Source organism: Cheilinus undulatus, linkage group 1 (genome assembly GCF_018320785.1).
Source record: "Cheilinus undulatus linkage group 1, ASM1832078v1, whole genome shotgun sequence".
NCBI classification, from domain to species: Eukaryota; Metazoa; Chordata; class Actinopteri; order Labriformes; family Labridae; genus Cheilinus; species Cheilinus undulatus.
The window spans coordinates 36,953,135-36,977,171 of NC_054865.1; the positions used below are offsets into that span (position 1 = coordinate 36,953,135).

General features: G+C 38.5%; 2 protein-coding genes across 2 annotated transcripts in view; both read right to left on the bottom strand.

The window, feature by feature from the left end:
* rras2 (RAS related 2) overlaps positions 1 to 9,424 on the bottom strand; it is a 54,086-nt gene extending 44,662 nt beyond the window's left edge. The window contains exon 1 of the mRNA XM_041790260.1: positions 8,850 to 9,424. Coding sequence (XP_041646194.1) covers positions 8,850 to 8,951 — 102 coding nt within the window. The 5' untranslated portion in view covers positions 8,952 to 9,424. The remainder of the gene's footprint in view (positions 1 to 8,849) is intronic.
* A 4,130-nt stretch (positions 9,425 to 13,554) lies between these two features.
* copb1 (COPI coat complex subunit beta 1) lies at positions 13,555 to 23,561 on the bottom strand. Its single transcript, XM_041793779.1, has 22 exons — positions 23,427 to 23,561; positions 21,654 to 21,806; positions 21,209 to 21,438; positions 20,761 to 20,930; positions 20,545 to 20,659; positions 20,339 to 20,431; positions 20,106 to 20,243; positions 19,347 to 19,466; positions 18,979 to 19,086; positions 18,721 to 18,867; positions 18,485 to 18,630; positions 17,291 to 17,387; positions 17,038 to 17,198; positions 16,804 to 16,924; positions 16,492 to 16,719; positions 15,997 to 16,176; positions 15,181 to 15,325; positions 14,963 to 15,082; positions 14,703 to 14,848; positions 14,499 to 14,588; positions 14,076 to 14,231; positions 13,555 to 13,825 (listed from the first exon to the last, which is right to left on the bottom strand). Exons 2-22 carry the CDS (start codon positions 21,742 to 21,744, stop codon positions 13,766 to 13,768), a joined length of 2,862 nt encoding a protein of 953 aa, XP_041649713.1. The 5' UTR covers positions 21,745 to 21,806; positions 23,427 to 23,561; the 3' UTR covers positions 13,555 to 13,765.
* Positions 23,562 to 24,037: the final 476 nt, after the last annotated feature.

Here is a 24,037-nt window from a genome sequence, read left to right on the forward strand (position 1 = left end):
GGTACGTGAAAAGTAAAAATAAAAACATGATTTGAAAATTTAAAAAAATAATAAATTTTATAGAAATGATTCACTTTTATTTTTATTTTCAGATTTAATTTGTATATTATTTTTTATTATTTATTATGTATGCTGGCCCTTGAATACCTGTCAGGTTTCAACTAGTTGTTTCAGTAGTTAAAGTTCAAACTGGCAAATGTTTGTATTGTGAGCTTTGATAAAGGCCTGAAGTGTTGGCAGAGAGGCTGTAGGCTGGATGTGTGAGGCATCTTGGAGAAGGAAATCTGTCCTGAACTGTCCAAGATTCTTATAGTAACATGTGTTCAGTCAGACACCCTTCTCATTAAAGCTGTGGTGAGTTTGTACTTAACAGTTTCAAGTACATAACTTAATATGTTCTAGAAATGTAAATTTCTTTTTTCAAAAGTGAACTGGTGTTGCTCACTGAAAATGCTGGTAAATAAAGCTATTTTGTGAGAAATAATTCACTTTAAGAGATTTTATTTTTTATGTTATGCATGCTAAAAGTGGGAGGTGGGTTGTCGGCGGACTTACAGACACATTTCTTTTTCTAGCTGCCATAAGTGCATGAGAGTAGGGGGTACATGGCTGGAGGTCAAATGTCTGAAGGGGTATGGGCTGTGAAAATTTGGGACCCACTGTCATACGGCATTCCTCCCTTCACAGTTCTGAAGCCCTGGTTGTGTCTCTTGATGCTGAAAAGGCTTTTGATCGCCTTGAATGGCCTTATCTCCTCCTTGCGCTTCACAAATTTGGATTGGGAGAGTACTTTATTAAATGGATTTAGATACTCTATAAGTCACCTCTCTCGTCTGTAATTACCAATGGGCTCAGGTCTAGCAGCTTTAATATTGAACAAGGTAGCCTACTTGTCAGGGCTGCCCCTTGAGCCCATTATTGTTTGCCTTAGCTATGGAACCTTTGGCTGCAACCATAAGACAGGATGCTACATCTTTAAATAGTAAGGAGCATAAAATCTCTTTGTATGCTGACGATGTCTTGATCTTTTTAGATTCACCTAGACAATCAATTCCCAATTTAATAAAGCTAATTAATAACTACAGTTCATTTTCTGAATACAAAATAAATTTTTCAAAGAGTGAGGCCATGGCACTCAGCTCTAAAACAATAGACCCACATATCTCACAGCCTTTTCATAGGTCTATAGATGGTTTTATATATTTAGGTGTAAAAATCTCCCCACAACTAAAAGATCTGTACAATCTAAACTTTAGTCCCCTACTAAAAACTATTAAACAAGATTTAGACAGATGGTGTGGTTTACCCCTTTCCCTTCTAGGTCGGATCCACTAAATTAAAATGAATATCCTTCTGCATCTTCTATATTTTTTCCAAATGCTTCCTATTAAATTACCACAGAAAATCATTGTACAGGTTAATAATTCCATAATATCATTTATTTGGGGTAAAAAAAAAAAAAAAAGACCAAGGTTGAAATACAGTTTTCTTTGATTATCCAAAAGCTCCCATCTGAACCGTTTGGGCCAGGTTAGAAAGTGACAGGACCAATCAGCGATGAGGGGCGGTACTTTCAGGTGCAGCAGAGTCATGACGTAAACAAGCAGCAGCAAGAGCTGGTGCAGTTATGGAGGAAGAGATTAGCGTGGATGCTGCTAAAGCGCCAGTTTTATCAGAACTTGACAACATTTCTTCGTTAAAAGAAGAACAAAGAACAGCAGTGAGTTGTTTTCTTTTCAAAAACGACAAAAGTCAAGTACTTACATGTCTGTAGTCACCATGTTTCGTGTTATTCATCAGTAGCTGCACGCGCAGCTTAATAGTTGCTACATCACGTTTTGTTGCTCTGATTGGCCCGTAGAGATGTGACAGACAGAACGTTCACCCAATCATACTCTGAGTTTTTTTCAAAACCTCTGCCTTTTCTCAAACGTTTCTTATTGAAGCTTTCCCTGATGGATGTGTGAAACAAATCCATCTGGTGTGTCAGGTTAGGGTGGTTTAGCTGCACCCTCAATTACCTTTTACTAATTGACTGCACAATTCCTTATGGAGTAGTTCAAGGAGGACTCCAATTCCACCTGGCGTAGTTGTGAATCTGCTCTTTTGGATAGGATTCCCCTGTTAAATTTACTCAATATCTCCTCTGGAAAATTGTCTCCTCTAATTAAAGACAACATTATTCTTAAGAACATGATGAATGTTTGGCGACAAATTGGAACTTGGAGGGGTATAATGATACATTTTCATTATTAACTCCTCTCCATGAAAACCCGGATTTTCCCCCAGGCCTTAAGGCTGGTTTTGCTGATTGGAGTCGCCGTGGTATTAAAGTTGTTGGCGACTTGGTTTAGGGAGAATCAATCCTCACATTATCACAAGGAAAAAACAATTTTGGAGTTCCAAACTCTGATTTCTTCAAATTTTCTTCATGATTAATCAGAGCATAGTGATGTGATTAACCTGATCAATTTTTTCAATCAATTGACAGCACCAATAAATACGTGTTGAACATGTAATGGCTGACAGGTGGATTTCCAAAAAATGGATGAAACATAAAGCCATTCCTGATTAAACTGTTTCAGTCTCAATTGTTTTTGACATTGTTGTAAGCTGCAGGGAGATATATAGAAGAAGAAGAAGGAGGGGTGACTGATGTGGACCCTGGGCTACCAGTTGATGATCACTGCTGTGGGGGTTCCATTCTGTGATAACAGCCCTGATGCAATAACAACTGTGCACGTTGATCAATAATTACATTTAACATGGCTGTAAACTGTAAAAAATGGTTAAAGCCACTCAAGTAACAGAGAGTGGCAGTAAAACCAGTATTGGCAGTATTTAATACCAATGTCTGAAAAAAAATGAAAAACTGTCTTTTTTTTCATAGCAAAGTCCTTTCAGAAAAACAAAAGGCTAAAGGCTTAACTTTTATTTAAAGGCAATTTCTGATGAATCAATCCACACATTCCTAGCATGCTCAAGGCTCAGGCACATCTGATTGTGTTTTGGTATGGGAGGAAGAACAAATGATAAGATATAATAAACCTTTCTTAATCCCAGGAAGGGAAGTTCTATTGCTGTAGCTGCTCAATGTCAGAAATAAGAACAGACATATATAGAGAAAAGGGGGGTTATATTGTAAATGTTATTAGATGATTTCTATTACTCTGCAGAGTTTATTTGAGATCTGTTTTTCTCCCTTAATTCTAAACACAGTGCACTGTTGCACCAATTGCTAACACTACAATCAAAGAAAGAAATCCTGTAGCATAACAGACACAAGCCAGGTAGAACTTAATTTCTCACAGTGTTGGTACAGGGAGGTGATATTTGTGTGTGAGGAGGTCTTTGTCTTGTATAGCAGCTCTAGAGTCAAATGAGGGTAAAGGGTGGTGGTGGGAAAGGGAAAGTAAGGCACAGTAAAAAGACTTTGAGGTACTGTGATTATTGCATAAAAGCTATTGTTTGGAGTAGCACTGTTTAGTTATAACCAGGTCATGAAAGGTTCTTATGAGAATGAAACTTTCACCTTATACTTAAATCAAACTTTGATTATAGCTTTTACACACCTGCTTGAGTCTAGTGGTTTTCTTTCATTTTTACAAAGCACATGGAAAATTCACAGCAAAATGATTATGAAGTGATTCACAAAAATAGCACATCTATGGAAATTGTTTGCTCACTTTTTCTCAACTGTTTGCTCAATTTCCTCATTGTTAGCTTTTAATATGAAAATGACTGTTTATATGCTCGCATGTGTATTTGTTTCTTACTTTATAGATATTAAAGGGCTTATTTGCTCTAATTGTGGCTTTGCTCTTTGAGAAATCAACAGGTGAGCCTCCTGCAGAGCTAAACAAACACCACACTCTCATCACCTGCACTCAAGGGCCCACACACACCTTCCACAGCTGCAAAACCCACACTTAAAGAGCTTTCCTATATATGGTCAGCTGTTCTACTTCAAATAAATGACATAAACCTCTTTCAGAAACAATGTTTTAAAGGGATACTTCAACATTTTGGCAAATTCGTCCATTGCCATAATTCCTATAGTCTTAGTAATAGGTTTGTTACCTTCAGTTGTTGGTGCAAGCTATTTTTAGATCGCTACTGCCGAGTTCGGACCTGCTGTGGCAACTCAATGTTGAGCAGACGGTATTCTGGCTTTCCCTCATCAAACTCATCAAATACACAATCCAACAACTCCAAAACGCTCTCGTGGACAAGTTGTGACCTGCACATTCACCACACTATGAAATAATTATGGAACATTACAAGACGGAGATGTCTGAAAGCTAAATGCAAAGCCGGAACTACACTCCAGGCATGGCTGCTGCACTGTGTCGTCGTAATGTTACATAATTATACATTATTACAATCAAAGAAAGAAGAACCTATTACTAAGACTATAGGAATTATGGCAATGGACAAATTTGCCAGAATGTTGAAGTATCCCTTTAATCTAAAAGGAATCAGTGATATAAAATATGCTTTTCCAAGATGTTACAAAAATTGGCAGAGAGTGTATGAAGTGTTACCCCTAAGAAAACTTCTAAAATTTCAAACATAGAGGTGCTTCAGTGTCAAATCATACACTTCACCTAACCACCTGTGGCTGCTCATGACATGGCGCCCACACTGCGCTAAGCTTCAGCTCTACTATGATTACCGCACCTTGTCTCCACATGCCTAAGGAGGGCTGCCCTTATAATCCATGTTTATTCTGATGAATTGCTACTTATGGCAACATTCCTCCAAAATGACCTCATGTATGAGGAATCAAGGCCATGTAAGAAAAAATTTGAAATATGTGCAAACAGAGAGAGCATGAAAGAGACATGGTTACCTATATAGGTCAAAGTCAAAATATATTCATAAAAAATATCTGTCTACACTTGACTAGTCAGGAAGTTTTGCTCTCCACAGTATTACAGACAGATCCAATTACGGTAGCTTCTTTGATAGCTTTGTGCAAATAAAGTCTGTATTTGATGCCATCATTTGTGGGTTAAAAACAAACCTACAGACATCACCCCACATGCTCTCTTCACATGCTCTATGTGAGTCATGTTTTTTTCCTTACTTGGGATGCTTCCTCCTTCAGGGACGTCACTTTAAATGACACACTGTGTGCCACAACTTTTGTCAGATGACTCAATGTTATGTCATCCCAGTGCTATTTCAGCCTGAGTCAACTGTTTGGCATCGGGGTGGTCATCTGCTCCAGGAGACCTGCCACTACGTTACTGCAGGCGACATCCTCTGTTATCCTTGGAATCACTATGAAGCCCTGCCTCAGTCAAGTAGTCTTTGTCTCAAACTTTGTTTTTCCATCTGGAGACAAGTGTTAAACCTCACTATTTTCAGGATATATAACTCATAGTACTGCTGGCTTATTTTGTGGGTGCTATGGCCGTCATGATGCCAGAAGTTTAAGCTAAGATATAATATAGGAAAAATCAAGCAAAAGCTATCTGTTTCAATACCACTGAGCAAAAGTTGGGAGTCCAAGGCACCCAATATTGGTTAATTTATTGTTTTTTTTCATACCAAAAAAATTATAGGTGAAGTCCTACAAGTTGTCAAAATTGCTCAAATATTTTGCCAGTGTAAAGATCGGCTTCATTATTGGGTATTTTAAAATAAATACAGTTAATTTTAATGTGTTTTATTACAGGGTTAAGGGGAGACTTTTGATTCATGCAGCGACACTTTTTATCTAAATGTGAACCTGCAGGGGGCCTCAGTACTTTCAGGAAATTAATTTCATGGCACAGTTGGCTTATTTTGTGCAATATTCAATATTTCAAGCAATATTCATAGCTGTTTCAATTCCACTGCACAAAAGTTGGAGTCCAAGGAACCCAGAAATTGTAGGCAAAGACCTGCACCTTATTCAAATTGCAGAAATATAGCGCCAGTGTAAAGATCCGCTTCGAAAACTGCAGTGTCGACTTCATTACTAGGCATTTTTAAATAAAAATCTTACATTTAAGCCTTTTTGAGCTACACTGTGTGTTGCAATCCAAGCAGGAGCATGAGAGAAACTATTGCAGGGTTAAGGAGAGGCTTTTGATTCATGCGGTGGCACTATTTTGTCTGAATGTGTACCTGCAGGGGGGCTGTCTACATATGCTACATTTTATAGTACAAACATAAAACGTGATACTGCAGTAATTCAAAAACGTATATCTGGTGCTTAATACTTCTGGCAAATACATAGCACTCAATCTGATACTCTGTCAAGCTTTCCACTAACATATTCACACACACGTAGCCCCAGTGATTCAGGAAGCAGGTCATATTTTCCCATACAAAAAACTAGAAGGCCCTCAGAGCAGCAGCAGAGGGGACTTCCTCTGCTAAAGGGCCAAATTCCACATGGTCCGTGACCATTAACCCACCTAGGCTGACTCAGACCCCCCACCCCTCTGGCCTCACTATACCTCCCACCACACTCGACATATAGTTCAGGGGGAAAGCCTGCACTTCACAACCAGCTGTTAGGTCTTTCCCTCTAGGTGGGCGACGTCTAGGAACTTCTGAGGCGGATGTAGGTCCTCCTTCTGCTGTCAACCACTTAATCACTTATACTGCAAGACATCAGATATGCTAGCCGGTAGTGGGAAAACATGAGGGGAAATTCACTGTAGGAAAAAGATAGATAAAAAGCAGATTTTCAAGCACAATCTCAAATGACTTCTGAAAAAAAAACTTGAAGGTATAGTTTTATGCTCAACTGTTGTCTATTTTTTAAGAAACTGTCACAAGAATTAAACTTAAGCAGGCTATCCAACTGAAGAAAGTATGCTTTGCATAATTCAAGAACAGGATTTTGATTAATTCATGTGACTGTATATTCTGCAAGGAGGCCTCTTATCGATTTTAGTCTGCAACTATGTTGCTTAATCTCTGTTAGCATACAAATAAACCTAAATGCTAAAATACTTAAAAAGGTGTTTGCAAGTGTGACTTAAAGAGTAGATGCCAAGTATGAAGTTCATTGTACAGTGCATTTAGAAAGTATTCAGACTTCCTTCCCTTTTTAAATTTTGTTATGCTGCAGCCTGATGCTATAGTCAAAAAAATGCATTGAGGAGAGTGTTCATCAGTAAGAGTGATCATCAGGTTCTTGGTCACCTCTCTACTAAGGCCCTTCTCCCCCAGTTACTTAGTTTGGCTGGGCGACCAGCTCTTGGGAGAGTCCTGGTTGTGCCAAACATCTTCCATTGGAGAATTCTGGAGGCTACTGTGCTCTTGGGAACTTTTGAATGCAGGAGAAATGTTTTTTGTAGCATTCCCCAGATTTGTGCCTTGCAACAACCCTGTCTCTGAGCTCTGCAGGCAGTCCCTTTGACCTCATGGCTTAGTTTTTGCTCTGATCAAATTGTCAGCAAGGCTTTCTATAGAGAGATGTGTGCCTTAAATCACAACCAATCAATTTAATTTACCACAGATGGACTCTTAACAAGGTGCAGAAATGTCTCAATACTTTCTGAATGCACTGTACAAACAGCCTTTTTATATTATAATGGCATTACTAGCAACACAAAGCACTGATTTTACACTGCAAATACTAAAGTTCACTGATACAATATTGTATTATGGTGGTGTTATGATAAGCATATTAAGTGTGTGAGAGCGTTTAAGATTCAGCTTTAAATGCTTCCTTGCTCCAGGTCAGCAGGGTCAGTAGGCTACGACAGAAATCTGTGCCACAGCTATCTGATCCCTTTTTACTTGGTATGCAGTTAATAAGCTTTTTGAACCCTCATTAGACACCCCCCAACACACACACACACACACACACCTCTAAACACACACAGACACTAAAAAGCTTTTAACCCCCACTCTGAAACATGTGCCAGCCCACTGTTGTCTGTGAGCATGGAGACATGCAGCTGCCTGCAGTCTGGTCAGTAACACACTGAGATGAGAGGGGACACACACAAGTCAAAAAGGGCTAAGTTTGTCATCTCTTTCACACACTCTGGGTGTGCATGTAAGTGCATGAGTGTGTGTGTGTGTGTGTGTGGGCTTTCCGGAAAGCAGCCCTTGCCTAAATGACCATTATGAAAGCCTAGAAGGTCAACACTAGGCAGAGTTTGTCTGCAGTGTGCTGGAATGCAACCAGGGGTAGATGGGAGGTGAACTGTTTACATGCCTTTTTGAGTGGGGTTTCAAATGGGATGCTGTAAAACTTTAAAAACACATTGTGTGTGAAACAAAGTTGTTTTTTGTATGAATAAGTGGCTGTCTTAGTAGAAGCCCATCTAAACAAACAGACTTTCTAAAAGTTAGCATATTCCTAATGAGATTTGGTAGATATACCCTGGGACTATTTTGTCTCCGCCTAATTCTTACTAAATGTTTTTGTTAAGCTTTCCTCTCTTGTATAGCTTCAACACTCCTCCACTCGAAGTTTCTAGCTTTGTAGGCCATTACAGACTTAATCCTACAGTTGTAACAACGTAGCATACACTCTACACAAGCTACTTTACTTGCAGCAAAGTTGATAAAATAGGACAAGTCTGGAGCTGCGTAGACCCACTTTGCTCTCTCTTTTGACTAGCGGCTATGAACTGCAAAGTGGAAGTGGATCTCTCGAAAATCTGCGTGTTAAAGTGACAGCCGTCCTTCCTCGTTTAATTCACAAAAATAAGGCTCCCTCGACAAATAGTTGCAGGCCTCGACAAAAGTGGCGAAGAAGAAGAAGACTGACTCCGGGGTTCCCGTCTACTTCGGCCTCCCCGTTCTTAAACCAATCTTTGGCTGTTTTCGGATAAGCTTGGAAATCAAAGCAAAATGCTGAATTCAAGGAGAGGCTGGACGCTGCTACTGACCTGGATAAACTGGATAGTCAGGGCTGATTTCCCGACACCACCGCCTCCCACCACAACCAGGCGATACTTCTCCTGCACCGAGCCGTCCTTCCAGCCTGCCATCGAGGACACTTCGCCGCCGCCGCCGCCGCTGCCGGAACACCAGTGAGCAGCAAACACCCACTTTTTCTGTAAACTGAAGAGGCCCTGCAGCGGAGAGAGACTGAAGAGCAGAAAACAAGCCCGGGTTGATAGTTAGCCGAAATGACTCGTCGGTCAGTATAGTCCGGTAAGTGCACGGAGAGATAAGAGAAGGAAGGAGAGGAGAAGGGGGTCCCGGAGCTACGAGCGCCTGTCCATACGCCTGACCGTGTTTCAGCCTCGACAGCACTGCGATGTTCAAGCTGTGGTTCCGATAGTAGGAGTGAGCAGCCAGGCCAGTACTAATGTCTGGCGCTAGGGGCCCTTCTACAAGCTGCGTGTGACTACCTCAACACCCCCTCCCCAAACACACAGGCATACACACAACCTTAACTCTACTACAGCCCTGTCACACAATCTTATTCTCCTGCAGCCACACAACTGTCCCCAAACACAACAGCCATGTCTGCGTTACGGTAATTAACCAATTAAACAGTGATAGTGAACGTGGCCTGTAGCTACACCCTCTTCATGCAGAACCTCAAGCAATACTCATTCACATGACTTGTCATACCGGTGTGTTGATAACTTTGTCCTTAGAGAATATTTAGGGAGAAGATGCTTAAAGATATAAAATATGTGCTGCCTTTTGTATGTTTCAGTCGAAAGTGCTCCTATAGATAGTAAAATAAACCATTAACAAAATAATATCTAATGCATTAAAAGACATTTCCATCTAAATTATGAAAAAATGTTAGATTATTTCCTTTTCATGCAACTTTGTTGCTTTATTCTGGCTTCTACGGATAAAAATATCACTGCAGTGTCATTCAGACGTCTTTTGAGATTGCAGATGCCTACAAGTCTATTTCACAGCGATGATTCATTAAACCACATATTTCAAAATTTCTGAATTTCTCAGAAAGAAGAGCTCAAGCTGGTGAACAAATGCTTAACTTACCTTTGTCCTCCAAACAAAGTCACAAGACTTTGTTAAGCTGTTATGTCATAAAAAAGTCTAACATTGAAGTTTATTTCACCCCATAGCTTCCAACTAAAGTAAAATTGCCTTTCATTGTTCATTTTATTTGGCTGAGTTTTAGATTTAACAGATTTATGTGTACAAGCATGACTTGCATCAACATGTTTCTCTCTTGCAGTCTTATGTTAAATCTTCCAATAAGGTAATACTGTGCTATACACTGTCTTTTTGACAACTGTGGCGCCACCTGGTGTCAAAAAGCTGCACTAAAACTGAACAGTTGAGTGGGTTTTAGCTTTCTATCAGTCAATTAAAGGTATTTCTGAATTAAGATGTTTCCAACGACCGTGTTAATTCTGAGCTTGTAATAACGTTTGATTATATTACTACAGTTTTAGTTTTATACCTGCGGCTTGGGTGCAGGCTTGGCAGTAGCTGTGAAATAAATGTTTAAAGTCAAAGTAGTGTATATATACAGTGCTTAACAAATTTATTAGACCACCACCCAAAGTAAGGTTTATGCCACAGCTGCCCTAAATTTGGTAATTACCAAAATAATTTTTTTATGTTTCTGCAATGATTAATACACCAATATGTAGAAGCTCTTTAACCCAAATGATATTTTTAATGCTAAAATATAATTATTATTGTTATCCATGAATTTTCAAATTTATTGATTTACAAAAAAACCTGAAAAAACAGTAAAGCACATTATTATTTCTTGATTAATGTGTCAATTTGTAGTTATTTACTTGCATTCCTGAACAGAAAAATGAGTTTTAGTGGTTGAATGTTATGCTTGATTAATTTCTGACTTCTAAGAGAAGCCCAGTGAGCCGGCTCAAATTTGGATATAAAAAGGTGAATTCAGTTTGAAATTCCCCATTCCTGTTCAAAATGGTAAAACATGGAGAGCTCACTGAAAATGAAAGAGTCCGCATTAAAGCACTTCATGATGCTGGATGGTCTCTGAGACAAATATGATAGGTGGTCTAATAAATTTATTGAGCACTGTATATATATATATATATATATATATATATATATATATATATATATATATATATATATATATATGAATAACAACCACTCTTATCAAAGCAAAAAAAATCTTTAAACCTTTGTTAAAATGGGAAAAACTGGTTTAAAGTGACATTAATGGGGATAGTGAACAGTGAAAGGTGTTAAAAATGGGTGTTAAAAGTAGTGAAAAGAGGTTAATAGAAACGAACAAAAGCCAATAGAGGCAATAAATGGAAATGGCAGTATTGGGCAGAAAAAGTAGTGGAAAGTAGAAAGGGGGAAATGAGGTAAAATTGAATTATAAAGTGGCAAAATGGATCAACAGAGGCCAAAATAGGTTAAAAAAGTGGCAATGATGGACAGAAAATGGGATTAAATTGGATTAGAATGGGTAAATGTGTGTTTATAGCAGTAGAAATGGGTTAAAATGGGCAAAAATGGTCACAAAAGTGGTGTAAAGGGTTTCAAGTTACAAAACTGACTTTAAAATCAGCAGAAAAACATGTAAAATGGGATTAATAAGTGGCCAAAATGGGTTTATAGACACAAAATGGGTTTAAAGTGACAAAAATGGTGGTTGTGGTGGGGTAACGAAAGTGGTCAAAAATGTGACAGAAATCATTTTGGAGTGGCAAAAATGGGTAAAAAGGGGGGGAAAGTTGCGCAAGACTGATGAAAAAAGGCAAGTATTAGTGGCAAAAATGGACAGGAAAATTGGTTAAAAAGGGTTTAAAAATGGTGCATATGAATAAATCCAACATCAGAACCCAATGATAATTTGACACACTTCAGATCCAAAGTGAGGGCACTGTTAGCCAGAATGCTAGCTCCAATGCTACTGATCCAACACGCATGCGCTGATATCATCCATAAATCACAGCTGGGGAGGGCCCATTCTCTCTGGGGGTTTTTGGGGGCCAGCCAATTCTGCTGGCGGCCCTCAATAGACTAATGGTGGAATATCTGTACTATATGGCTCTCATAGTGTTAAAAGCTAACAGATGAGCATACAACACTCTCCTAAGGAGGAGAAAACCATGGCAGAGTGCAAAATAAACATATGCCAGGTGGCAATTTGCTGTCCTTTGCATAATCATTTTGTTTCATTTGTCTGAGTCTGCTGTTTGGGTTGATACAGTGTTGATATAATACACAGTCAAGTATTTTTGAAATACCTAAGAACTCATCAATTTTATAACATTCTGCCCGATCATAAGAGAAATACTAGCTGCTGAAAATTCAAAATGCCCCTCCACATCTCAGTATTATTTTATGATCTCCAATGAGACATTGCTTACTTTAATTCAGATCCTAAGAATTAAAGATTCATCATAATTTTTTGAGGTGAACTTTCTAGCAGCATCAGTATCTTACAGAGGTGAATTCATACAAAAACTCAGGTTGCTGATGCCCTTATCCCTAGTCAAGGTTTTTATGTTCAGCTGTGATTGTGATAATTATGAGTAATACTCTGAATCCAAAGCACCTGAACAATGTACACAGGAGCTCGGCTGTGACAGTCCTTCCAGTAAGCTGTTTATTTTCGCAGCTGAAGCTCTGACCTCAAAGCCACCTCCCAGCCTTTATCTAACCCCCCAGGGAGACAGATTTCACAGATATTGTAAATGTATGACTGGGGCAGTGACCTTTTAATCTGGCAGTATACCAGAAATGTCCCTTGACTCTTAAATTATAAACAGGAGGCCAAGTGGAATGTGTAGGCCCGTGCCTGCGCTAATCTATCTCCATCTCATTACAACAGTGATGAGACTTCTTACAGATGGTGACCTCTGATATCCCTGCAATACATCATACTGTAGGTTAGTAGGAATCATGTCCCTAACTTTGATTTGTATATTAGTAACAGGTGTCATAATGTCACTCTGTTGATTATGGGTAGTGACAAGACAAATTCCAGTCAGTTTCACACTGCAGCAATCACACGAGGCATCCAAGAAATTCTAATCAGAGCCTGAGGCAATGAGGCTGGGCTCAGCAGGAGCTCCAGACAGGAGTCAACTCACTTTGGGGCACAAAAATCTTTAGGTAAAAGTGACAAATCTTTGGGAAACCACACACTATAAACATCTGCTTTCATGCCTCATGTTCAGAACAACTTACCAAAGAAAATGTTGCTAAATGTTGAGTAGAAATAAAGTTTCTTTGGTGAAAAATATTTGGAAGGAGAACCCTGCCATTTACTTTATCTCCTTCTCAATAAAACAGGAAAAAAAAATCTTCTTGATATCTATCTCCTCACAAATATTCAAGCTACTTCATCAAAATGTAATATCACAAATCTAATTAATCAATTAATTAAACATTTAAAAGGGACGTGGACATAAAAATGTAAATATTAGTTTCTAAAAAGAATCTTTTGAATAGTGTTGTAATTTGGATTGCAATGTTCAAAAAATCAATACAGTTGGCAAAATGTCAATATTGTTTTTATTTCCAAAATCAAATCATGTGAGCTGAAACGACTGATATGTAGTCATGAAGTGAAATATTTTGAAAAGTTGAGTCAAAATATTTCAATAAATATTAACAAATCAATGAATAAAGCATGTAGCAAAGATGTCTCATTCTTTTAATTTTCATTTATTTATTGGAAATTAAAGAGGACAGGGCAAAATTACTCAGATGTAGCTTTCAGACAGATGTGAAGTAATAAAAAAGCAGCACAGAAGCAACTGACCATATAGAGTTCTTAATTTGCAGAAATAAAGAGGCTGTATGATGACGGCAATACAAGAGAAACAACAGGCGACTTTACAAAGGATCAGCTGGATCACACATTTGTCTTCTTTTGGGACAGGTTGATTTTGTCACCGAGGCTCAGGGCCATCCCCTGTGAAATAAAGAGGGGAGGATTTATTATAACAAAATCAAACATGCTGATGAGAACAGTAGGCTTAAATTCGTGACTAACTTCTTCAGTGTATTCACTATTGTTTGTTACTTGCTTCAGTTTTTCAGTGTGCCATTTGATTGAATTTCATCCTTCCCAAACCCCCGACTTAGTTGCTTCAAAAATAAATTCAACCAAGCCTTTACTCCTCGGATGCTTTAGGCTTCATTGGGCAGCAGCTGTGGCCTACCTGACTTTTGGCTCTGATGCGTATGTGTCCATTGACAGGTGCCTCTGGCCCCAGGTGGATGGGCTTCTCGATGCTGACATTAGCCAGGGCGTCTTCTCCAAAGATAGAACGAGCATAAAGGTTGGCAGCCATGAAGCCACAGAAGCCAGACAGAGCCTGGTTCGTGAGAAAAAAAAGGAGCGAGTTTAGACTATTACATAACAACAACAAAGTATTGTTGAGGTGAGATGAAGGCCAAGTTATGTATGTATAGGCGTTAAATAAATGTTACCAGACCTCTTATGAACCTAATTAAATTCTTCCACACATAAGCCAGCCTTGAAAGCATTCATCAACTATTTTATCCATTATATTATGTTTTTTTTCCAGTTTTAAAATCTTTTAATTGTTTTTGCATTGCTGTATGTAATGTCAAATACCAACCTTCTCTGGAGTCAAACACTTCATGTTGGTGGACTTCAGGATATGCTGTAGATAATCGTTCAGATCAGTGATGTTGGTATTGACTGTCACCTACAAGAAAGAAAGAAAGATTGCATGTGTTAAATAAGACAGTAGACAAGAAGAGAACAGCAAACATGACAACAGTAATTTTTGTAAAGCCATTCCAAAACAGAAATGCCTTACCTTGTTTTCCCACTCAAATTCTGCCCACATCTGTCTGAATTCTGCATCGGTGCAGGATGCTGGCTGGATGTAGTCCATGATGTCGATGTGGATGTCACTGAGGACAACGCAGTTTCTGTCACTAGCAGCCCCTGACACATCGTAGACTGAAAGAAAGAATCAAACACCCAAGCAAGTAAGAAAACATTGCCTTGTAGCAGAGAGAACAAACACCACACATTTAGCTTTGATAGTCAGCAGACACCAATTAATTCTCTTACCGATGTTGCCAAATATAATGCCATTCTCTGTTGAGGCAACCTTTACATTGGCCTTAATGTTTGCAAAGTCATGAGGGGCCAACGTGAGAGGCGAAGGCTTCTCAACCAACTTGAGATCACCTGTAGCAGGGATACATTGAAGGAATCAGTGTAACAACAATATGTAAAAAGGAGAGCAAAGCATTTGTCCAGTGAGGTGTAAAACTAACTAAACCAACCTAAAGTAGCCAGCTCAAGGGTGCAGTTCTGGAGAGTGTCGCTTGTTTGGTTGACCACCAAAACATCCAGCACAATGTCGTACTGGTTGACGTGAACATAGGCTTCTGCATACACTGGGTCTGAAAAACCTGTCAGCTGGGTCACCTAGATGGGACAACAGTCAATAACCAGTTACAACACAGCTACATACAGATGTTTCCAGCATGCATGCAGCCTTTGGCAGTTCATACAGTTATTCTGCTTATTTGTTAAACTATTTCACAGTTTATTCCTCTTGCTCTCTCCATACTGTATTGTTTATGTAAGGACATATTTCACAGATTTTTTGCTTATATCTTCATGCTTATTTTCTGTACAGAAGTTACTAAATTTCCCTTAAAGGATAAACAAAGTAATTCTGATTTTCCACTCACTCTGGCAAACAAATTCTACAATATAATAAATTATAAATAATATATATTATTAATATAAATTACAAGAATATACAATATTATATACAATATAAGGGACAATATAAAGACTCTCAGCAGTATGCTCTTATTTTTAAAAACAGCCAAATAATTCCACAAATAAGAGAAAACTATTTCAAAAAGTGCACAGAAATGAAAATAGGTTAATTTCCCCTACTAATCGGTCAGAAACAGCATCATCAGGTAAATACCGATCTAATGTCTTCAAGTATAATAAATACAAAAAGGATGGGGAGCTTTCATAACAATGGCACTATAATCTGTAAGCATTGTTATCATCTATAATTAAAATAGCTCCTGACACAGTAGTATTTTCTCTCAAATCAATTTCCAGCTAGCCTATACCTTATTAAGTTTTGAAGCCAGGGGATCAGCAGCCTCCTTCCTCTGAGTGTTGCCCATAGCAGCCAGCAGACTGAGCTGGAACTGGTCCTCCTTAGATGTCATTTCATTTTTGGCTGTCAGCTGCATGAAGGAGATGGGATCATCGGCCTGCACTGTGACGTTACGTTTCTCTGACTCTTTCTGTAGTGAAAAATGTGACACAGGTGATTAATATTTGGAGGTATATTAAAACCTATAATTTACAAAAAAAAGAAAAACACAACAAAAATAAAAGGTTATCACTATGTGCATATAATAAGTCAGAGCATTTTTTCAAAATAAGATTAGTACTTGGCTACTTGACAGTTCCAAGAAGTTGCATAGACTAGTGTCGACTTCATGTCAACAAATAAACTGGGTCCAAAAGTGTGCAATCAGTACCAGTTATTTGTTTGCTGCAGCTGACTGTCAGCAGGTTAAATATTGAGTTCATCCCTCTGGGGTGTTGGTCATTACCTTCTGTGACAGTTTCTCCTCCTCCAGTCTGACGGTCAGCATATGTGACAGGGATTTACGGCACTCTTTGTTGAAAATGTCATTCATAAGTGGTGAGCACTCTGACAGCACCTTCAGGCACAGCGAGATGCGGTCCACATCATCGTCTGTAATTGGCTTCTTGGGCAGAGAGGACTTACCCAGGTGCAGCACAGTAACCATGATCAGCATGGCCTCTGCAACAAAAGACTGAGAGAGACAGCAGGGATCAGAGGAAGAGCTGGATTTTCACTAGGCTGCTGTCTTCAAGTGTAGTAAAAAAAAAAATCTAACATTTTGTTTCTTTTTATCTTGAACAATAGCAACATAGCGCAAGGCCACTTTGGTGAGTGTGGTGGCCAGGGAGGCTGCCACATAGAAGTCTCCATCCATCAGGAAGCCTCTGAGAGGAGGTCTGTGAAAACAAAATCAGTGTTTTACTGAGTGAGCTGGGTGTTAGATTGCAACACTCCCTACTATCAGTTCAACATTACAGTCAGACAATGATATCCTGAAAATGGTTTTAACCTGTCTTCTTCTTTCTTGGAGGGTCTGGAGGAGCTAAGGGCGCTCTGTGTCACATATGTACCCATCTCTGTCACCAGCTTCTGGGCTGGAGCAGCACTCACTTCATCCTCTGGTTTCACCTCTCCTGTCTCCTTCTTTATTTCATTTTCTACGATCGGGATCTGTCCAGGTAGGAAGCAAATGTCAGATTTTTGTGACAAATTAATGATAACGTTTGCATTATAATGAGTGTTATAATAATGGAGGAACATACCTCGCCCAAGGATCTGCGTACTTCTGTCATCACACTTTGTATGTCGTCCTTGGTGCTGCAGTATTCCCCTAAGATCCACAATGCTCCCCTGTAGATCCTAAAATATGAAAAAAAGAGACAAATGTAATGAGCATTCAGTTTAACATGCTCCTTCATTGATGAAATCACCAGGCCTGTAAATAAAACGGCCAAGTTGAAGAAAAAAAATTACAAATGTTAAAGCAGACAGATACTCGCCACGACTCTAACAATAATAAGTAGTTCAGAGCAGCTTTATCCCTAATGTAAGGTGACTCGCGGCTTAAACTTTACGATCTGTATTAGTACTAGTGCTATGTTTCATCCTCTTGTTTAATTATTTATATAATTTTAAAGCAATAGCACATCTGGTGAAAGGTAAACAGTGCTTATTCATTTAACACATTAAAACTGGATACACTTTTTGCATGTATTAACCTTTAAGACTGGATGATGCAAAGGTAAATATTTACAGTTAAAGCAAAAGTTTTGAGCTTTTAGGTGTTTTGCGTTTCAGGTCTCAATCTGCCAAGAGGGCTAAGATAAAAAAGATCTAGGTAAAAACTGAAATTCTGTGCAGTTTTTTTAGAAAATCCTCTGGTTACAGGAGATTTTTTTCATTGTTATGCAGTTTTTAGAGGGTAGCGTTTTAGGCAGCCTTAGGTCTTAATGGGTCAATAAAGGCTACAGACCAAAGAAAATCAATTACAGTCAAACTGACAGTTCAATTAAATTTGTTGTTATAGATATAAACTACAAAATGAAGTTTGAATACATAATGTTTGAATTGTTGATCAACTTCATCATATAATTCAGGAGTTCACAAAATTTTCAGCCCATGATCCCAAAAATAACAGCCTGAGAGACCGGGGACCCCCTCTGTCCCTGGAGGTGGTTAAAGTGTACAATTTTGTCCAAAGCTTGAAGACAACATTTCATGGAGTTTTTATACACATTACTTACATTTAAGCTCAGATCTCAGTGAATAACTGGTTTTATTTTAAACTAAACTAATTTTACAGGATTTTTTTTACATAATTGACAAAGTGTGTGTCCTGTCCCTCACTTTGGGAACTACTGATCTAATTCAAATTCTCTAAACCAAATTATCCCATTATTTAACAGACTGGGAAGAGTCTGCATAACACTTCCTTTATTGTGCTAAGATAAACTTACTTGACAGTTTTAATGGCGTGAAAAACTTCCAGCATCTTCTCGATGACAAGGGGTCTTAAATTGTCAAATCTCTGAATTGCCTCTCGTACAAACTCCAGCACATCAGCAGCAGCTGCCTCATTAGTGTCACTTAGGAATTCCATCAGCTGTAAATCACAGTAAGACAGAGAAACATTAGTAATATTCTAATTTTAGAGCATATTCTTTTCACTGGGCTTTAAGAACAGCAAACTTACCACAGGGATGACATTGGCTGCCATGTCAGGGAAGCGCACACTGCAAGAGTGAAGAGTGCGCACCAACAGCTGCCTATACTTATCTGTGTCTTCGTGTTCTGTTACGTTGTTTGTCTTGATCACTTCTTTCTTTAAAACAATCACCAACTGGACAAAATATAAAGATAACATACATTAGTAATGTTTTCCTCTTTTTTCTTTGTGTCCATGCTGTGAGATGACATCAGCGTGACATGGATGTACTGTGTAAGCACTGACCTCTTCTACGTTGCGAGATGAAACAAGGTCCAAAGCCAGCTGTAAAGTCTTCTTTCGGACTTCCAGGTCAGGAGTGCTGAGAACTCGTAGGATGTCCATCACAAGGTCCTAAATAAAGAGCATCATGGGAAACCAAATAAAGACTTTTTACAGATCATAAACCGTACGTGCAACATGTACTGTCTCATAACTCTACTCAATGAAGAATAATAAAACATAAATTGATAACTTCTCTGGTACATTTTTCCTTTCAAAACCCAGTACTTTCAAAAACATGATAAAGACATGGGGAGATGGTCTTTGCACTTTAAAGGAATCATATAAGATTTTTCTTACTGTGAATGAAATAAAGCCATAATCCAATGTACCTGGAGTACACGCTCATGAGTGGGGTGCTCCTTCAGTTCAATCAGGCGATCAAGAACAATCAGCTTCACGTTGTTGTCGCTCTCCTTGATAATCAAGTCAATGTAGCACTGGGCTGCAGCCTGAAATCCAAAATGGAACAAAATAAGTCACCAAAGACATCACTGCCAACACAGTTTTACAGGAAAATCTGGGCTAATAATGAACAATGTTCCTAATTTTAAAGTCACATCAATCAGTGCACAAAATCTGCCCTCTGAAACCTAAAAAATACCTTCAAACTCAATTATCTCATATATTATCTTATATAATATCACAACCCTATCGGTTTCAGATGCTGAAGAAGAATTATACGCTTTCATAACAAGCGGGTTAGACTACTGCTATGGTCTAGCCATGGGGCTTCCAACAGCATCTGTTTTCCAACTACAACTACTACTAATACAAAATGCAGCTATACGGATTCTCGCCACAACCTTTTTTATCAGTTTACATTCAAGATTTTTATTTTTGAGTGTGCACGTGTGAGCTGTACTTTTCAACATTTAATATTAATATGCATATATATTTTTGTGCATACGGCTTTCTAGGTTTGTACAGTAGAAGTTTATATTACTCTACTCTTTTATCCATTTGAATTTTATTACTTGTGATTGTTTCTTTTGTTGCTTTATGTGAAGCAAACTATGTATTAAATGTGCTTCATAAGTAAAACATGACTTGATATTGCACAGAAGAATATTAATAAACCCTTGATTTACCTTGATGGCAGTTGGAGCACTGGAGAGGGTTACGAGAGTACCAGCAGCCTCATACTTAACTGCTGGACTGGAAGACTGCAGCAGGTTGTAGATGCAACGGATAAACCGAGCACGCTCAGAGGGGTTAGCATGGCAGACCTAACAGACAGGGAACAACAAAAGGTCAGTTATTTAATATGTAAGACTGCTGTTGTGCTTCAAAGCCCAAACAAGGCATGAAGGCCTTAACTGACCTTGTAAATCAGTTCCACAATAACAAGCTGAAGAATGTCGCCAAATGTGTGAACCTGGTCAATACAGGTGCTGAGGTAATCCAGGGCTCGGTCCTGTAAATGGTGAAGAGATTGATGAAATTGCGTTTGCTATGGCTTTTGACATTCACATCTGTAATTCTCAGCAGCAAAAAAAACAACAAAAATAAATAGAATACTCTACATACCTGATCTGCATGAATCAACATCATGAAGGCATTTCTCTTACAGCTCGCATCTTTTTCATTGACAAGGAAATCATGGATCAGTTCTGGAGCATCTGGGATGAGATGTTCAAAGTTCCTACAACACATACGTTTTATGATTATCTTTTTGTTCAATTAGAAATGGAAAAATACTTTTCTATAAAGTGAGTGAACTTAAAAGTATTTAACAGTTTGAACCTGTAGATGGTGTAAATGGCCAGGACAGCGTTGCGACGGACGTAACTGTGACGATGTTCCAGGCAGGCTCGGATTGCGGGCATGAGAGGCTCGAGCAACTCAGACTCCTTCAGCTTGCACAGGAAACGCAGAGTGGAGCCTCGGATGAATTCGTTGGGATGCTGCAGGTCCTAAAAGTTCATTCAAAAGTGATGTATTTCAATAATTATTCCATGTTTACATTAGAGAAAGTGCATGCAAAGAATTTAGCCATTTAGAAGCTGTAGCCTTAAGAAGTGTGATGTTTAAAATCTCACTGAATTTATATCAATATTTTTTCTCTTATTTTAACAGCCATTAGCCTGCTTGTCCTTGGTATTACACTTGATTAATTACACAAACAAGCACACCTCCCTAAGATTAAACAAAGTTGTGTTGTTCAGCTTTGTTGGTAAACACAGTTGCTTACCTTCCTGTAGGCATCACAGACCAGGATCATCTCCTGAAGCAGCTTGCCATCTGGGGTTGTTTTGGGAACGATCTCCCAGAACACCAGCAGCAACTTTTTGATGGTGTGGTCTTGAAGTGGCAGCACAAAGCGAATGATGGTCATCAGCAGTCCTGGCAACTTCTCCCCGTTCAGGATCATGATGATGACCTTCTTCAGGGCTTCAGTCTTAGCCTTGATCTCACCCTTTTCTGTAGAAAAACAATTTAACTTCATTATTAACATTTCTATATATTTAACTTGCATGGTTTTACAGCTTTTTTGATTTGATAACCCACATATTTCACTATTAACAGCTTTCCTTTGATATTTTTTTTTACAAAATTAATAATCCATACAAATTTCGGACAGTACCAGATGTGCATTATACAAAGCCACTTTGTGACATAACATTAAGATAACTTACCTAGATCAGCTTTAAGGCTGACTTCCGAAGGGGGCTCTGAATCTGACGTAACATTGATCAAAGTGTAACAAACGTTCTCTGCAGCCGTCATTTTGCTGCTGTGCTTGCTCCCACTAGGAAGAAGAAAAATGAACGCTGCTCACTGGATAACACCTATGGGACACAGGAAAATAACAGATTTATTTACATAGGTCTATATACAGTGCAACATCATGTGGCGAATTTAATTTCCTGTGCTTTAGCTCCTCGATAAACATGACCAGGGAAAACAAATCTAGCAAAACTGATGGTGAGAAATTACTCACTCAACACTTTATGATTTACCTAAACACATTGTGTACAAAACTGAGATGCACTAAAAGTCACAGTCGATGCAGATAACAACATTTAAAACAACAATTTAGCCTGTGGACAATACAAATGCTTTTTCCATCACTTCTTTAGTCGGAACAGGCCCACAATGCCAACATTTTCTCTCAGAGTTTGTCCAACAGGTCAGATCTCTGCCCAATTATAAATCTTTCTTTGAATCAGCTGTTAGGCGCGCTAAATGCCAGCATATGACTGATACATCACGACAGATAAACATCTGCTATTGACATCTGTTCATGCCCACGTTATTTCCTGATGCCTTTCAAAGGGGCTGATATTGGCCAATATCGATGTTAAACTCTTGCACCTGTGCATGCTTAGTACAGTCATTTAAAATAAAGAGTATGTGGCATTGGGTAAAGAGACAAGTATGCAGTCTTTATAGATCTCTTTTATAAGAAAAACAAAGTAACAGCAGGGGCCTTGTGTTTTTAACCTGAAAGCAAAGTGGGATAACAATCATAATCATGGATCTATGTAACCATGGACTCCAAATATGACTGTCTAAAGACACCATGATAATACAAAAATTGCCCTGAGCTCACAACAGTGTTAAATAGAAATATTTATTTTAAAAATACTGAAAAGATCTAACAGTGGTATAAGAATTGACACATTCTTTCAATGACAGATGTTGAGAACAGGGAATAATTTATCATGACTTGAGCTTGGAAATTTTGGTGCGCAATAAACTTGTGCATATTTTAAAAGGAATATACTTATATAATGAAAATACAGTAAATATTGGTGAAATTATCAGGGTTCCTTCATGCTTTAATTGGTCTAGTTTAAGACCTGAACTGAGAAAAAATTAATACCAACGGTCAAAAATGAAAGGCGTGTGAGATTTCACCTGTAACCACCGCTACTAAAGGGTTAGGTACAGCAATACTACACTAGTGATACAGGAGTGAATTAAGAGGTCACGACTAAAACGTACTGATGTGTTGCACCATCCTGTGATGCTTTTATTGTAAATATTAGATAGCAATCGTTACATCACATCAAACAGTTCTGTAAGAGTTAAATCCCCTAAGGTTACAATTATATTTCAATGAAACAAATGAGCGAAGTTTGACACGCAGCATTAATACACTCGTATATCATTGGGGCTAGCTTGCTAACCTAGCGTTAATGATGTTTCCTGAATTTGCACTGTCAACTGTGCGTCAAATCCTGAACAAAATGCAAATACCATTTATTAAAATTGATAATTGCCTGGTATAACAGCTCTAAAATAAACTAAAACCTGGTGATCAGGTAATGTTAGCTAACGTCAGTGGAGCCTTTGCCCGGGTTAGCAATGAAATGGAGGACAGTAACGTTAGCTCGTTAGCTTATACCACGGCTAAGGACAGACAACAATGCTTATATTGGTTTACATTAAACTACAAAACCTACCTAAATGCACGACTATGGTCCTTCGAAGTGGCCTCTGATATCCAATGTTGGATATTCACATCTGTAAAAAATCGGTGGGACTCCGTCTGGTGAGCTGTCCCTTCGGCTTTCCACCACTTCCTAATGACGTGGAAGATTACTTTCTGAGCCACATCACAGCTACGGTGCGCAGCAAGGATCAAACGCGAAAGTCATAACACAGGGCCAATAAGGACAGCTCATTACAGTACAAACAGACACGCTTTAGTTTTATGTTTATTATAGAAAATATTATTATATCTGGTCAGCTGTGTCCATCCTGTAAATGTGGCTGTAACTGTGCTAAATAACTTTAAAATGAATGTGAGGTAATCCTCTCATTTTAGGATTTTTTGTTAAGTCCATGCGAATACAAAGCAATGGGAATTTTAAAAATCGTGCATGCAGTCAGTGCTTCTTCATAGTACCATAAATATTTAGTTGTAGTCACAGCAGCTATTAAAGATTCATAAAAAAGCATAACAATCAAAAACATTCTTAAATGCTGCAGGTCTTTTGCAGAATATTTTTTTCTGGCAGTTAAAGTTTATAGGAGTGATCAAAAAAGTTTACAGTGACTGACACATCAGAGT

Coding starts and splice junctions, on each gene's coding strand:
- copb1 (XM_041793779.1), bottom strand. CDS start 21,744: ATGACGGCTGCAGAGAACGTTTGTTACACTTTGATCAATGTTACGTCA. Junction 15,326..15,996: donor TGGCTTCAAAACTTAATAAG/GTATAGGCTAGC, acceptor TGTCCCATCTAG/GTGACCCAGCTGACAGGTTT. Junction 13,826..14,075: donor GCATCAGAGCCAAAAGTCAG/GTAGGCCACAGC, acceptor TTTATTTCACAG/GGGATGGCCCTGAGCCTCGG.